This window comes from Anopheles cruzii, chromosome 3 (genome assembly GCF_943734635.1).
Source record: "Anopheles cruzii chromosome 3, idAnoCruzAS_RS32_06, whole genome shotgun sequence".
NCBI classification, from domain to species: domain Eukaryota; kingdom Metazoa; phylum Arthropoda; class Insecta; order Diptera; family Culicidae; genus Anopheles; species Anopheles cruzii.
Window position 1 is genome coordinate 13,562,012 of NC_069145.1, and position 16,377 is coordinate 13,578,388.

Consider the following 16,377-nt stretch of genomic DNA (forward strand, 5'->3'; position numbering starts at 1 on the left):
GCTAAGAGCTGAACCTATGAGCCCTAACACAGACTATCGTAGCATATTTATAAAATGTTGGATGGATCATTTTATGTTTCTTTAAAAAACTGTGTGGAATAAATGCCAACGTTGGGCTGCTACTTAGAAATTATTTTTCATAGAATTAAAATGTTAATTTCGATTTCCAGATTAACCGCTGTTTGAGTTATTGTTTGGTTACTTAGTTTAGATATACTAGTGGCTGATTTATTGATTTCAGGTTAAATTGTAACAATATTTGAAATATAAATACCAAAAATGTACAAATTCTTGTTTGAATCAGTAGGATATCATGACTAACTACGCCCACCAGCCCACAACTGGCGCCGTGGCTTAGTTGGTTAAAGCGCCTGTCTAGTAAACAGGAGATCGTGAGTTCGAATCTCGCCGGAGCCTTCCACATTCTCGACTCGACTTGTGCCTGTCTTCGCAGGATGTGTGAAATTTTTTGATTTTTCTTGTCGGATCACACTTTTGATGTTTCAAAAAACTTTAAGAGAAAGAAGGACTTGAGTCTTCAATTATTCATGTCTCGTCAGCTCCAACTCAGTTAAGTGTTACTGCGATTAGAAGGCCCGGATCAACCTTTCGATGATATCGATCTAACGAATCCGGTTAACCCCCCTTTCACATACCATGTACAGGCACATCGAATCAAACTACATTTTAACCGTCTGCGACCTTTGCTTTGTTCTAATCACATGCGACTAGGTCACTCTCCACTAGTGTATGGTAGGACAGTAACGTCCATAACCTAGGAAAGTTTGGTGCATCTAAACAGCTACACATCTGCCGGGCAACAACATGCTGCCAAAAGTTGGTCTCAAATTGTTGGACGTACCGCAACGAGACGCTTATAAACGGCATCGCCTTCACTACGCTTTACCTTGCGCGGGTTTCTTGTACATCGGTAACTTTATCGGCTGCTTCTTGCCTTGACCATCGAGCTTCGTCTTTTTGAAGGTAAAGAACATGCTGGTGGCTCCGCTCGCTGCTGCACCGAGAACTCGAAGACGCTAGTGCTCCCCCCCAAAGCCACCAACCAACGCCGGTTGAGAAGGTCAAGCAACGGCAGTGGATCGCAGCAGTCGGGAGGGCTCGGTGTAAGTGCCTTGGGTCTTCCAGCGAAGAAACAGGTTTCCGTTTTTTCGGTTCATCATCCTTCGTGGGCCGCCGCCGCCGCCGTCTTCCACAGCGAAGCGACCCGGCTGCCCGGCTGCGCTGCAAAGTAAAGACGTTCTGCAGAGGGGTTTCCACTTCGAGGTGAACAAACCAGACGCAGACAGCCGGACTCTAACACCGGAGCACCGTCGGGGCACCGCTGAAGACGATGCCTTCGACGAACGACGACATCGACCGTCGTTTGACCGAGAAAAGAACCAAACGCTTCGCATTCTCCCGGCTGGGGCGGACGCCCGAGAAAAATGAAGGTGCCCTTTTTCGCTCGGCACAGTCTGAAGCAACGACGAACGCGGCGAAAAAGATGCAGATGCAGAACCCCCGGACCTGGTGCGTGCCGCGAATTGAAGCCCCCGAAGCTCTCGGAGCATCTTCTTAGCCCACTTCTCGCGGCGGCGGGAACGAGGCGAACAGCGGATAAAAGTGTTCTCGGTCAGCACCTGTTGTGGAATTCGATTTCTTGTTTCCTACCGCGCGTCACGAAGACGTTGATGATGATGATGATGATGGTTGATGGTGGTGGTGATGATCATCAGCGGCCTGTACCATTCTGGGCTGCGTGTTTTTGTCTGTCGGAACGATGTCAATTACACGGTGGCTTTTGCTCTTTGGTCCGGTTTCGGGTCGTCTCCGTACGGAGATTCCGTACCGTTTGGCACGCGTTTACGATTGTTCTGAGAAAGGAACAATTGCTCCCGCATGAATTGTGTACAGTGAGGAATAAGAAATAACCAGGATTCAATCTGGAAAGCATTCATGCACCAGACAGCGCTTCAAAATATGAAATTTATCTTTCTGGTCTTTTGTGTCTCTGTTCACTCCGTGTTGAGAGCGATGTCTGTATCGTTTCGGGACTGTCGATGCAATTCCAATAGTTTGTTGATAGTTGATTGAAGAACCTCAAGGTTCTCCAAAGTAACTCGTGTCACACGCAATCGGTCTAATATTCCGATTGGTTCCAACCAAATGGGGCGCCCTTCTTTCATACGCAAATAACTTGTTGTCAACAGTGAACCCGCTGCATGAAGTGTAAATTCGTTGCCGCCTTTTACGGGCTGCCGTTTGAAATCCGTACCACCGTCCCTAACAAGTCCCCAATTGCCCATGCGTAGTAATTTGCTTGGCCGTCCTTTAGGAGGGGCTGCTGCTAAACAGCTTTTGCCTTTGCGCCCCAAGGCAATAACCCACGAAACCGCTGTCGGCATAAACGATAGATCACGGCCAAGATGTTTGCCAAAGTGTGCCCTCTGAGCACACCGAACTTGACGACTTCCTTGAACGCAGGGTTCGGAACGGTCGGGCCGATACTAAAACTTAATTTACTGTGATGAGTTCAATAGCGTAAAGCCCAAATGGCACCTCGCAGTGGATATCAAAGAACCGTCACTTACCCTCTCTCGCTCCGCGCTCTCGGATTCGGCGTCGTCGTCCCTTTGTTGATCCCCGTGTCCTAACCACAAAATCCTTTCCGCCCACCGACCCGCAGGCCACCGTTCGAGGAGCCGCAGCCATTTCTGGAAAGAAAATAAAATCAAACACGATATACACAGTGTTGTCGGGAGTGGATCGATGGAACCGCCCGAAACCGGAAACGCTCGATTGGTGGCACTGACTGCTATCGATTATGTGACAAAGCACCTGCAAAACTACTTCCACAATTACTGTCCCGCGCAGTGTCCGCAAGGACAAAGCCAGAGCTATTTGGTGACATCAGCTAATGGTGCTGGAGCCATCGGAGCCATTTTAGGAGTCCCGAACCGAACGCAATAAAACGCACAAAGCCGGCGGAGAACTGCTAAAGGCATGGCCGCCTCGTCCGTCCGTCTACAACGATTGGGTGGATTGAATGCGTAATCGATTCGGAAAATTCCTCTCCCAGGTATTAGAGAATCTGGTCTCGATGATTGTAGGGCGCGATAGGGCCCTTTGGGGCCGTATTCGGTTTTCTGCCAACAGCACCTGCGCTACTGCTGTCGGCAGCCTGCGGCGATCTGGAGATGCTTAGGATTTCGGTGCACTTTCGTCATTCTTCAACGCTTATTACGGCCCAAAGCCGGGTGCCACGGTGCACAGCACGGACCATCTGGTTGGCGGCGTGTGTCACAATCGCCACCGGACCACAATTAACGCACCGATGTCGACGACGACGACGACGACAACAGGTGTGGTTGGGCTTTTTCGGCCCGGGGACACTCGATCGACGACGCTCCGAAAACGTTCTCCAGTACCGAGGTGGCATTGCGTTGGCAACTGTCCTCTTCGGTGGCCGCGTCGTTCTGCACCGAGGTCATGTAAATGAGCTGCACATGCTGTGCCCCGAGGGCAGAAGATCGGCTTCAATCGGCCGCGGCTGACAGCTTGCTAATGAAATGGTTCGGTGCGTAATTGAGACTACTTACACATGGCTGCCATTCGGCTTCGGTGGTAGTGTGCTGATGAAGCGACACTTTTCTGCGTGATAATATCTCGCCAACGATTTGCTGCGTAGCGAAGAACCCGTTGGCCTTTACACGCGCCATTCGCTTTCGTTTGAGGTTATGATAAAGAAATTTCGGAACGGAACCAATTGACTCACAACACACGCGCACACGGTCCGGTTTTAGTATTGTTTTAGTGCGGATTGTTCAGTTTCAGAGCAAGTTTTCACTACAGACACGTGAAACCTAGCGTCCAACGCTCTACTAGTAACCGGGACACACAAATGGACATTCTTTGCTGAACCAAGGATAAAAATTCTGGAGAAAGTGATAACCTTGCTGCGCCGGCCTCGACGGAAGCTCTCGGCGCAGACTGATGTGGCACTGATTCGTTTTGCCGCTCTGTGGGTTTGTCATATCTGTGGTCTGTGGTTAGCCGATCGGTACACCAATTGTATCGGTGTCTCGCTCATTCTTGGAAACGCCGGCTTCACAGGTAAGCTACGATTCCGATTCCGGATCATTTGCACACGAGGTGTCGATTTGTATCGTTCGGGTCACATATCGCACAAATAGTTCGCAAAGGTATTGCTGCGACGTCCGGTGAATCGTGTGTAAGGTGTTCATATTTGTTCTGCTTTGGTTCCAAATACGTGAATATTCGTGAAGAGACGTCGTGTGTAACTCAAATAGTTAATTCTTTGGTTTATGGCCAGTCATTTAAGGAGTTCGCAGTAAATGAAGCCATGAAAGTGCAAAAAATGTGTCTTGTAGTGCGCGAAGATTAGTGCTCAATACTCAGCAAAAATATCTAAAACGTATAGTGAGTAAAAAAATAATGCGTTTATAGAGAAAACGGCGAAAGCTGTACGATCGGAGCAAAAAAGTGTGACTACCACCACACTATAAGTGCGCGATCCTGCCAGGAGTCGAACCTGGAACCTGGAATCTTCTGATCCGTAGTCAGACGCGTTATCCATTGCGCCACAGGACCGTGTTGCGATGTATGTTTCCGTGTTCAAATATAGACATTGCATACTAAAAATAAACCGACGCTCAACATTATACAGGCAATGGCTACGGTTTTGGTGTATGTGTGTGCGCTGTGCATTGAAAATCCCATGCGGTAATTAAAATTATCGCCTACTGTTCCGGTTCGTCGGTCCCCCACCCTCGTCGAGACCTGTAAGTATGGAATGTCCCTTCTACTTTTTCTCGCGTCCTCCGTAGGTTGGTGCTTCCGAACTTCCAACCGATTACGTGATCCTGTTTGAGACAATACGTATAATTATCTCCCTCTTAATGTGAAACAATCACCATGAGCGGTTGGAAAGTTGGATTGTGTGCTTGTTTATCTAGTTTTACAATAAATCAGCTAAATGTTAAGATGTTTGTTCTTTCAATACACACATTCTGTTTTATTGTATTTTACAACAGACAAATTCCCTTTGTCACTCCTTCGTGCCGGAAAATAGCCGGTGTTCCGGTTCGTAGGCTCTGCGTTGGTGGCACTTGGCCGTGACGATTTATATTCATAGGTAGAAGGCGCGTGGCGTATTCTGTCCTGTGTATTTCCGTTCTGTGTCGAGGAGCCTTTTAGGGATTGTTGGGCACATGCGCGTAACGTTATTCCGAACCGAATATGTGCATAAAGCCCTTGAGGTCCTTACAACGACTGCAGACACAAGGTAGGATCAAAGGAATGCTTGAACATTGACCAGATTATAACAGTTATACAGTTAACAGTTATAACATAAAAACGGACTTTCGTTGGTCACCAACGAAATTAATGCTTGTAATCGGTTTCAAGAACATCAGTCGGTTCGAAAGTAAAGAGCACGTTTACTGTGTTGTTGAATTGGCTTCAAATTAAAACAAAAACAGGCCTTCTACGTTTTGCCATAGCGTTTCTGTGCCGAAGGTTATTGAGCAAAAGGATGTTTGGCATTGTTTGCTTATGTTGGTTGCGGTTATTAGGAAGAGGTTTCTGTCATCCATTTAGTATAGACGAGGCAAAAAAGTTTCCCATACCGGGAATCGAACCCGGGCCTTCTGGGTGAAAGCCAGATATCCTAGCCACTAGACCATATGGGAGAGTTAACGTGTAGGGATTTTTATTCTCATTTAAAGTAGAGCTTATTTTTCATCGTCGTTGAAATGTTCAAATTACCTGAAATGTAAATGTCAGATCCTATTTTCATGAAAACAACTATTACATTACGGCAAAATATTATTTAATACAGTGGGTAAGTTCCTCGAATTGTGTCGTCGAAAGGGAGCAAAAAGAATTGGAGATGCCGGGGATCGAACCCGGGGCCTTTCACATGCAAAGCGAACGCTCTACCACTGAGCTACATCCCCTCTTGGGCAAGCTGAAAACAATGCTCATGTTAAGTATAGGAAAGATGTGTAGTTGAATAAATTGTTTTATGAAATAGAATCTGTTACTGCTTTTGTTTCTCTTTCTCTGTTCGCAATTTAAAGAGGTTTGAAACTGGAAACAATTAACGTTGTTGTTCTTGGGCAACTGCAGTTCACCTCATGTGGCTGCTCTCCTAGGGATCAATTTCTCGTTACGTTATCTCTCTAAAACACCATTGCATCGATGGTACCAATACGAATATGTCCTAAACATTAAGCAAATGGCTGTGTGTGTATTCGCGGTTGGTAAATTCATCATATTGCGTTGATTGGCTGTGGTTTATGCTAGACGAGTGTTGGTTGTAATGATGAAACACGTACTATGTTTTGTTTTTTTTGCTATGTTTTGTATCTGTAGCTGAACCTTTTTTAATATCTTACTTAAGATGTACAAGAATCTATAAATTTAGCTAAAATTACATTTTAAGATAGTGATTCTTCTACATAACTTTCTATCTCTGTTACATTAAGACGCTAACAATGGAACGACGACCCGTCTTGATAATTGAAGAAGTTTGATAAGGGGGGATATAGCTCAGTGGTAGAGCGTTCGCTTTGCATGTGAAAGGCCCCGGGTTCGATCCCCGGTATCTCCACACAAGACATTGGTTCAATTTTTGTTCCTTTAGTAACATTCTAAAGCGTCTGTGATGTGCAAAATCGAAATTCCTTGGTAGTTGCCGCCGTGTTTTGTGCTAGCAATAGAGGAATATAATATAGCAGGGCGAATACTTATGCCAGAGTGTGTTCCGCATTCAAATCATCCAACAGTTGGATTGATGAGACGGCATGCAAAAATAATTTTGACAGCGGTGGGATTCGAACCCACGCCATTTCTGACTGGTGCCTAAAACCAGCGCCTTAGACCACTCGGCCACGCTGCCATCTAAACCAGTGGAACGATACAAATTAACTTAAGACGTTAATCATGTTTTTCGTGTGTATTGATTATACTTCAAACCATTCAACTTTGAACCAAACCAACCCATTTGACGTTTGAAGGTTGCAAAGATACAAGAAAAAACATACTCCCGAATAACATAATCTTGAAACATAGGCGTTTGGTGTTTCTGTATTTACTTCCAATCATTTCATATATGCTATTTTTATCTATTTACAACGGTCGTACATGTTATACTGTAAAATTCTATTATAGAAAAAAAAATTCTCGTTTAGAAAAAGACGTTAGCGCTTGTACACAAATGGTTGCAAACTTGTGTACAATGTACGACGTTCGGATTCCGTTTGACATTGCGCCCGTCAGACGTTTGTTTGTTTACTTGCAAAGGGCGCGCAAATAAAAAACTCTACTGGATTCTGTTCGTTGCATCATCTCTTTAAAACCCGTTTAATAACCTGAAGCACGTGCGCGCATTAAAAACGTTCTGGAGAGCATTTTCCAGTATGGCCACCCCCGGATGGCGATCGGTTTCTTGTGAGTGCAAGCAATTGCAACTTAAAGCAACTCTGCTGGGTGGCCAAAGTTTTCGGTAAGTTAGCGATCGGATCACGTTGCACAATCTTTCTCACCATGAGCTGGCATTGTTTCAGTTGGAAACCGCATCCGTCCCCGGAAGTGGTTGACGCAGAGTTTATCGGTGTGTTTGCCAACATTGTATGGATTCTGCGCCAAACAGAGCGTGAGCTGCAGTACCGTGTTGTGGCCGAGCAGCCGTATCCGAGTGATTCGGACAGACAAACGGCCGGTTCTCCGGTGGATGCGGCCCCGAAAGTGGCCCAGGTGCGCATGAAGTTGTCAGAACCGAAGGAACAAGCTACAAACGGCGAATTGTTGTATCCAGCGTCGTACTATGAGCAGCTGCTGCGAATCTACTTTCGCCTCGATGTCGACCTCGAGCAGCATTACCGACAGTGGACGGAATGCCACGAACACTTTGCCAACAGCGCACATCAGTTCTACGCCGTGCGTCAGCTAGATCAGGACCCGGTTGAGAATCTGTTCAGCTTTATTTGTTCCCAGAACAACCACATCACGCGGTAACGCTGCTGCGGCTTTTTGCGATCAAAAATGCGTTACTCATCAGCTTCTCCTAACTTTCGCAGAATCTCGGATCTGGTGGAGAAGCTTTGCATCCACTATGGCGTGCTGATTGGCAAGTACGCTGGCACCTCCTACTGGAGTTTCCCGTCGATCGCTGCCCTGGCTGACGCATCGGTGGAAGCCAAGCTCCGGGAGCTAGGGTTCGGGTATCGCGCCAAGTACATTCAACGGTCGGCAGAAAAGATCCTTTCCCTCGGGGGCCTCGATTGGTTCCGGCGGCTCACTGAGCTGGACTACAAATCGGCCCACCGGGAGCTAGTGACTCTGCCGGGAGTCGGCCCAAAGGTGGCCGATTGCATTTGCCTGATGTCGTTGAACCACCTGCAGGCAATTCCGGTTGATACACACGTGTTTCAGCTGGCAAAACACTACCTGCCCGGGCTGGGGGCCAAAGCCGTCACAGACAAACAGTACGGGCTGGTGGCGGACAAATTTCGTGAAATTTACGGACCTTGCGCTGGTTGGGCACAAACGGTGCTCTTCTGTTCGGATCTTCGTCAGTTCAAGGAACGCAACGGGCAAACGTCACCCGACAGTGGGAAGCAAGTTCCGGAGAAGAAACGCAAGAAGACTAAGTGTTAAATTTCAACTTTCTTACAAATATTACTTTATTCCAAATACTCTTACATGCTTTGCTAAGCTTTATCACTGTTAACGTAACGTCGCCATCGGACCTTTTCGAATAACAAGTCTTTTCTTTGCGATCACGCGCTCTTGATCGCGCGCCTTCGAGATCAACGGCTCGGCCGGATACTTTTCGGCTACTTTCGCTAGCATCATCATTTAAAGTGTGCGCCATTTGGGTTTAGCTGTCTAAAATACTGCACCAACGGCCAGACGGAGGATTTGGCGGGCCGCCGGTTTGGGCCGCTCATCACACGGTTGTCACGGTTCGTTCGGTGGCGGTGGGAACGGGGCGTTTTCCTCGTAGATCATCACCAGCTTGCTGTACTTCATGTTGCGCTTGGCCACCCTGGTTTTGTCCTTCACGTCGCAATCGTCGCTGCTGCTCCCGGACGTTGCCTCGCTGAGGGACAGCTTCGCCGACAGGCCCTCCAGCTCGAGGTCAAGATACAACTGACCGAGCTGATCATTTACCAGGATTGGCTGTCGCGTGGTAACGCGCGGACAAGCATGCAAACGGAGAGGGTAAGCAAACGGGGTACGGGCAGCAAACGGGCGGCGACCACACGACGCCGAATCACTCACTTACCTGGCTGATCTTCTTCAGCGCCAAACTGTCCGAAGCGAGCAGCTCCTTGAGCGACCGCTCGTTGATCTGGTACCGGTAGATGAGGTCCTTCGTCTGGCAGACGTTATCCAGCCACGGCGGATTCGGGCGCCGTTTCGCTCGGCATCCGATTCCGGTGTTAGCGGGCCGTGTGAGGATGCCATCGCCGCTGCTTTTGCTGCGCGCAGAGGCACCACCCTCTTCGGGCAAGGCCGCACCGGCCGCATCGCCGATCGCATTGAGCGCATTGTTTGAGCTCGTTTCCCAGCACATCTCGCTCGAGTCCTTCTTGTCCGTCCCGTTGTGCCCGTCGGACGAGTTGTCCGTCTTCAGGAAGCTCGAGTAGAAGCTGGAAAAGCTCGACTCGTCCATATCGTCGCTGTTTTCGCACAGTCCCCCGACCACCACCGCACAGCCAGCTTCTCGCCGTCCGCCATCCGTTCGGCTATCGCGATTCGCTCCCTTCTCCCCGGCCAGAAGGCGTCCTGCGCCGACAGAGGAACCGTTACCTCGAGCACCAGCACCGCCGCGCTTGTCCAGTACTTCGTCCAGGGCACAGTCGGCACAGTCCACGATCGATATGACTGGCGAGTCGATGAGGTCCTTCTTCGATGACTCCGAGAATGCCTGGAAAAAAATGTGTTACCAAACGGCAACGAACCAGAGTTAGACTTTCGGTCCGATCCACACGGAGCGCAAGTTTGTGGCACCCTCCTTTTTACCCGATTGACGACGATCGACGTGGACGCGATGCTGCCCAGGGCCGAACCGGGTTCGGCCTTAACCGAAGTGGCCTGTGACGAGGGCCGCTGGAAGGGGGTTTGTGAAAGCGAGCCACTACCGGCCGACGGTGGCACCGTGTGGTGTCCGGGGCATTTGTTTCCGCCACCGGCCAGGCCGCCAGGGCCTGAAGTGCCCGCTGCGTCGTCTAGCGACTGTTGCTGCTGCTGTCCGGAACCGGATCTTAATGGGCCGCCCCCGGACTGACACGGGGCACTCACGCCCGATTGTTGCTTGTCGGACTGGAGCTGCTGCCGTTGCTGCTGCTGTTGTTGCTGCTGGTGCCGTTGCTGCTGTTGTTGCTGCTGTTGAAGCTGTAGGTTTGAGGGTGGACACGATTAGTAAGCCCCAACCCGGGTTGAGGTTAGGATCGTGTGGAGAAAACACTTACGTTTCGTGTGTCACAGGGCGGTGGCAATGGTTGGTACGGCATCGCGTGGTACATCATCGGCGGATAGAGCATCGACTGCTGGTAGAGCTGCGGATGTGGGTACATCACGCCAGCCGCCATGTACGGCACCGTGACCGGATTGACGGTGGCTGCTGTCGAGACCGCCGATGGCGGAGTTACGGCGGCTGCGGCCGCAGCAGCTGCCGCCGGAATGTAGTAAAGCGTGGGAAAGATGCTGGGCGACGGCATCAAGCTGGTGGCCCCTGCGGAGCCCTGCATCGCCGATACGCTCACGCTGAACGGTGGCCACAGGTCACCGGTGCGCCCGGCGGTGTGCGTGGCATAGCTCATCTGGGGGGCGTTCAACGTGGCCGTGGTTATGCTGGACCCGTAGGCCATCGTTGGCTGCCGCAGTGATGCCCCGTTGCCCATCGCTTCGCCCAGGTACGATTGATGGCCCCCAAGCGTGGATTGCTGTGGTGGTTGCTGGTGGAACGGCTGCTGCTGAAGATACTGATGCTGCGGCGTATGTTGTGCGTGCTGGTGCAGCGCCGAGGACGAGTGCTGTTGTTGCATCGGCGGTGGCTGCAGCAGTAGGCCATGACTCGAATGGTGATGCCGTTGCTGAAGCTGATGTTGCTGCTGCTGCTGTTGCTGCTGGATCAGAAGCTGTTGCTGTAAGGCCTGCGAAGCCACGGGTCCCTTCTGATGCTGTGTCCCTCCACCGCAGCCACCACCGTCCGGATTGTGCTGATGTTTGATCGCCTTGTGCGGGTCACCCTCCCAGGAGTGGGACGAGCCGCGCTTGACGCCGTGCGGCGCATTCGAGGCGTACGCTTTGTCCGGCGGTCCCTTCTTGTTCTTCTCGGTGCCGCGCGCCACCATGCGGGCCTCCCGGTGCTTCTTCAGCATCACCTTCTGCATGTCCTCGTTGTGCTGGCAGAGCAGCTCCTCGGTCAGGGTCGGCGGCTGGAAGCTGCCGCCACCGCTCGAGGTGCCCGTCCCGGTGCCGCCGGTGTTGCTGGTCGTGTTGGTGGTGCTGTCCATCTGCGCGTTGCTTTCGGAGCTAAAATTTCCGGCCGACCCTCCGCTACCGCCACCGCCGCTCGCACTGAACCGCTGGTTCGGGCTGACGTGCGTTTGGTCGTCGATCGTCTCCGTGTTGGTGCCGCCGCCGGACGAGTCCATCTTGAGCGGTTCTTCGATGTTCATCGCCGGCCGACTGTCGAAGAACCGCTGCAAATTCTCGTTGTAATTGAGCTGGTTGTAGCTGGGTGGCGTCTCCGAGGAGCTCTTGCTGTCAAAGTACTCGTGGTGCGGCGAGATTTCCCCGAGCATCACCGAGTCCCGCTCGGAGAAGGTAAAGTCCGATTCGTTCAACAGATTCAGCTTCAGCTCCGGCTGGGCCACCTCGTCCATGAGCTCTTCCATGAACGAGGCAAGCGCCTTGCAGCGCTTCGACACCTCCTGCTTCACCATGTCGGACGGTTTGGCCACCGGTTCTTTCAGCAGCCGCAGGATCTGCTCCTCGATCATCTTCGCCTCCTTCAGCACCTCGTCCGGGCACTGGTCCTGCGCGTAGAAGCCGGACGCGAACACGTCCGCCGTCGATGGGCCTTGCAAAATCCGATGGCTGCCAATCACGAACTCCAGCTCGCGCGACCAGGGGTTCACGAAGCTGGTCCACTCGGTGCTGAGCACGATGTAGCACCCGTTGTTGACCAGGAAGCGGTACGGTTGGCCCACGAACGAGGCGCCCGCCGTCTGGCCCTTCACCATCACCGTCTCGTACGTTTTGCGCAGTATCGGCATATCGTCCGGGTGGTACAGCTCCATGATCGAGCGGCCCAGAATGTCCTGCGGCAGGTAGCCGATCGACTCGACCGAGTTCCCGTCGACGTAGCTCAGCACACCGGACGTCGTGTGGCGGGTGCTGAACTTTAGCTCGCGCTCGCACAGCGCTTCGTTCGGCTCGCGGTACACGCTCTTGACCGGGCTGGCCGAGACGATCAGCAGGATGCTACGGCCGCTAACCAGCTCCGCGTTCTCGACCGGCGCCTCGCGGAACGTCAGCACCAGCCGGTACGGTTCGTAGCTGACCGACGTCTTCGTCACGCCGAACCCGGCCGACTTGAGGCCCCGGTACTTGCGCAGCATCACGTAAAGCGAGTTCTTCTGGTCCTTTTGGCCGCTTTTCGACTCACCCAGCGGTACCACCACCTTCGACGTGATCTGGCTCGCGAACGTGGACCGGTCCTTCGGGTGGACGAAGTCGATGAACGACCGCCCGAGCCACATGTCCTTCGGGAAGCCGAGACTGTGCGTGATGCTGGGCGTCGTGAAGAGCACCACGCCGTCGTGCATCGAGATCACGCAACAGAATCCGTCCTCCACCTCCGGTTTGTTGGTTCGTGGAGTGTTCGATTGGGGAACCGACTGGTGCTGCTGTTGCTGGTGCTTCGACTGGTGTCCCTGTTGCTGATGATGGTGATGGAGATTATCCTGTGACACCTTGTCTTGGGCCGACACGTGTTTCTGGAGCGATGGGGTAAGGTACTGCTGTCTCTGCGCCCCGTGCTGTGTGCTCGTGTTCTGCTGCTTGTCCCGCATCAGTAGCCCGCCACCGCCACTCCATCCCGGGAGCTCCGCCGCGGGGCCGTGCCTTTGGCAGCCCCGCAGCTTGATGGCTTCACCGGCCGCGATCGAGTTGACGATCGAAGCCACCCCGGCCGGCAGTGTAGCCGGGCCGGGCAGCATGCTATGGGCGAGCTTTGCCGAGGAGTGCATTCCGAACGCACCCACCGACGATTGCCGATCCTGTGCCGTCTGCTGACCGTCTCCCTTGCCTGTGCCATGTGATGAAAAAGCAAAATGCTGACACTGTGGCGATGGTGGCGCAGGAGTTGCTTGCTTACCTTGCTCCTCGCCCATGATCTGAGCTGAAACCACAGCGCCGGCTGCGGCCGCTTTCATCTCCTCGTCTAACGCCCCGTCACACGGGCTGCTACGGCCCGTCGACATGGCCGCCGAGGACTCGTGGTTCATTTGCTGAACCGCTGAGTTTCCGTTCGCACCTCCGACTGCGGCACCGTCACACGACTCGCTGTTGGTGCTGGGAACGGACGACACACCAGCAGCTGACACTGTGGTCCCCGGTGCTGGCCCAACCGATGATCCTTGGTCGTCGTCTTCACCTGCGCCTGTGTTCCCGTTAGATAGTGGACCGATCGTGGTGGTGGTGACCCCGCCACCGACCGTCGATGTCGAGGATGGTGCACCGCCGCACACGCCATTGCCGTCCGTGGACGTCTTCAGCTTCTTCTTCTTGCGGTCCTTCTCCTTTGTGCGCTTGATGGCCGGCTGCGGCAGAGGGGCGAAGCTGCTGGCTTGGGTTGACGCCTTCCCACCGTAGCCACTGCTGCCGGACGAGTTGCTGCCACTGTGGCGTGATTTTGAACTTCCGCTAAACGTTTGGGGATTACAATACAATTGTTTAGTTGAAAGATCAGTTCGTCGTTTATTCATCTTACTGAAATGCACATCAACAAGCGGAGTGAATTTTAGGTTTTGAAACAGTCAGTATTTTCTCACCGAAAGTGAGCTGTGAACGAAACTCATCTCATTAGCTCACTCAGCGTTAGCAAGTATTCAATCAAAGCCTTCTTCAATTCCGGTCAAGACGAGCAAGCCACGGATGGTAAACTAAATTTAGTCATCGTTTATCTCCAGACCGTCCGCAGCTTGCTCAATGCCTATGTAAGCTTGGTCCCCGAAATCTCCGCTTCAGAGCCTCGGAGGGCCGCTTCGATCGCAATGTTGGAAAGGAGAGAAGCTAGGCCTTTCCCTTAGTTCAACTCAACTATCTTTCGTTTCGAAGAATCATTAACAGCACAATGGTTTTATTTGAACATTAAAAATTTTAAGAAACTGAATAACCTTTCGAAAAGGACAAGAAAACATATATGCTACGTTAACCAAAGCCTATGCACAAAGTGAGGCACTTTCTGCACGGCTCCAGTCCATTCACCCGAAGTGGACACCCTATTAAGGTGGGTCCTATGCTTACCTTCTCTGTGACTGACTGTTGCTGCAGCTGTTGGAGTAAGCGGAATCGGACACCTTGGTGTTGTGCGTCGATTCGGCCCCCTCCGAGTTTTCCATTCCGGTGGCGGACATTTTGTATCTGGTTTCGTCGCTGTAGTGTTTTTTATTTCACATCCACTTCGTTGGTTTCTTCGTTCTAGTGTTTTTGGTTGAATGCTTTTCTAACGCTTCACAGAATCGTAGGTTTAGTTTTTGCGAGCATCGGCCACTGGATCAAGCCCGTGCTCCCGTTCACGGCAACGTGACTTTTTTGAAGGCACGTTGATAGCTCAACCGTTTTTTCGCTGTTTTCACTGTTTCAGGCGTTTGTCTTTATGAAACTTTACACTTACGCATTGCGCATTTGGAGTGATTCCTGGTATCTGGATGGAACATCTGTTTAAAGGATCTACGGAAACATGACGACACCACACGGCCAGAATGAGAACGAACGTAAGGAAACGGTAACGGTTAAGAGACTAGTTCACTGTGCCCAAACACGGAAGTCACCAGGAAAAAAGTCGGACGGTAACATTTTGTTCACCATATCGCTACATTTATATCGCAACACATTTAGTACACGGTTCTGGGCCGTGATACGCATCGCGAGCAGAGCGAACCACGCAGCGCACACGTGAATCTTGCAATTGCATTTATTTCCTCGAGTGCACTACTTGCTGCACTTATGCAATGCAGGTTTGCAGTTGATACACCGAAGCGTCCTTCCAGCGATTCCAGCGAGCAATTGTCTAACGGCCTGACACCGTTTAACCATGAAATTCTGCCACCAAGCCGGGCGTGAGAATATGTGACACACCAGGGAAGTGGAATTTGTGCCACGATGCAGTGCGCGTATGCGTTTGGCGCTTGGCAGACTACGCGTAGGTGTTTGTGAGACGCCGATCGCGCGCGTCATCTCACGTGGCGCGGCATGTGCACCCTGGCTTCTCGGCCTCGAGGGCTAGCTGACTAAGCCGGAGCCGCGTTACATGATCGGCGGGTGATAAAATTGCTCAAGAGCAGTATTTGTACTGTCCGTTTGACGGCCCAGCACTAAATTTTAAACATTTGTTTTACATTTGTATGTTCTGAAAAATGATAAATATCACACACAAAAGCCTTACGATTAACACACGCTGATCCGCGATCCCATCATTCCGGTGAGCTTTAAAGACTTCCGAACTGAACGACGTACCGATGTGCACTGTCGGCGCTGGCGATGCACGTTTCGCCGCCGGAAAGACCAACACTCGCGCGCGACACAGTGAACTTTAGCCGGCCATAACAGTTTGCCCACACCCTGTCTATGCCAGTCGCCCCCTCGGTTGGGTGGCGACACTACAATCGCGTGGAAGCGTACGTACACGCACACACGTCTACAGCATGCAAATAACAAAACAGTCAACAATTGCAAAGGGGGAGACGCTCCGGTACCCACCGCGCTCGGCGCTCATCCGCCTTTCGGGGGGCTCCGGTAGGCCTTTCCACTTTGTTTTGGTTCAACGCGGTCGGTCGGGGGCTGAGGGTGCTAGACCGGCGGCGGGGTCCAGTCACATGTTGTCCCACGAGAGACTGTCGTAATGCGACTCCGCGGAGAATATGGCCCCGCGGGATGGTGGCGGTGGCGGCCGCGGTGGTTCCAGTCGGTCGGTAACGACCTCCGGCGTGAAGGTTTGAAATAATTGCCCGAGAGACATTCGTCGATGCCAAGATACTGGACCGATCGATCAATGGAACTGTTACCAAATCACGATCTTCACAAGGATCTGCTCGTACCAAGGTTGCTAGTATA

General features: G+C 51.8%; 2 protein-coding genes and 6 non-coding genes across 8 annotated transcripts; 3 read left to right on the forward strand and 5 right to left on the reverse strand.

The window, feature by feature from the left end:
* The first annotated feature begins 343 nt into the window (after positions 1–343).
* On the forward strand, positions 344–417 carry Trnat-agu (transfer RNA threonine (anticodon AGU)). The gene has a single exon. It is a non-coding gene; the product is annotated as a tRNA-Thr (tRNA).
* Positions 418–4,531: 4,114 nt separating this feature from the next.
* Trnar-acg (transfer RNA arginine (anticodon ACG)) lies at positions 4,532–4,611 on the reverse strand. The gene has a single exon. It is a non-coding gene; the product is annotated as a tRNA-Arg (tRNA).
* Positions 4,612–5,639: 1,028 nt separating this feature from the next.
* Trnae-uuc (transfer RNA glutamic acid (anticodon UUC)) lies at positions 5,640–5,711 on the reverse strand. Its single transcript has one exon. It is a non-coding gene; the product is annotated as a tRNA-Glu (tRNA).
* A 195-nt stretch (positions 5,712–5,906) lies between these two features.
* On the reverse strand, positions 5,907–5,978 carry Trnaa-ugc (transfer RNA alanine (anticodon UGC)). Its single transcript has one exon. It is a non-coding gene; the product is annotated as a tRNA-Ala (tRNA).
* A 584-nt stretch (positions 5,979–6,562) lies between these two features.
* Positions 6,563–6,634, forward strand: Trnaa-ugc (transfer RNA alanine (anticodon UGC)). Its single transcript has one exon. It is a non-coding gene; the product is annotated as a tRNA-Ala (tRNA).
* Positions 6,635–6,842: 208 nt separating this feature from the next.
* Trnal-uag (transfer RNA leucine (anticodon UAG)) lies at positions 6,843–6,922 on the reverse strand. Its single transcript has one exon. It is a non-coding gene; the product is annotated as a tRNA-Leu (tRNA).
* Positions 6,923–7,442: 520 nt separating this feature from the next.
* On the forward strand, positions 7,443–8,682 carry LOC128269875 (N-glycosylase/DNA lyase). The gene is made up of 3 exons (XM_053007280.1): positions 7,443–7,528; positions 7,590–8,036; positions 8,103–8,682. Exons 1-3 carry the CDS (start codon positions 7,443–7,445, stop codon positions 8,680–8,682), a joined length of 1,113 nt encoding a protein of 370 aa, XP_052863240.1.
* A 93-nt stretch (positions 8,683–8,775) lies between these two features.
* Positions 8,776–14,678, reverse strand: LOC128269876 (period circadian protein). Its single transcript, XM_053007281.1, has 6 exons — positions 14,569–14,678; positions 13,418–13,965; positions 10,497–13,348; positions 10,054–10,425; positions 9,314–9,958; positions 8,776–9,207 (listed from the first exon to the last, which is right to left on the reverse strand). The coding sequence occupies exons 1-6, from the start codon at positions 14,676–14,678 to the stop codon at positions 8,986–8,988; spliced, it is 4,749 nt and encodes a 1,582-aa protein (XP_052863241.1). The 3' UTR covers positions 8,776–8,985.
* Between the last annotated feature and the right edge of the window lie 1,699 nt (positions 14,679–16,377).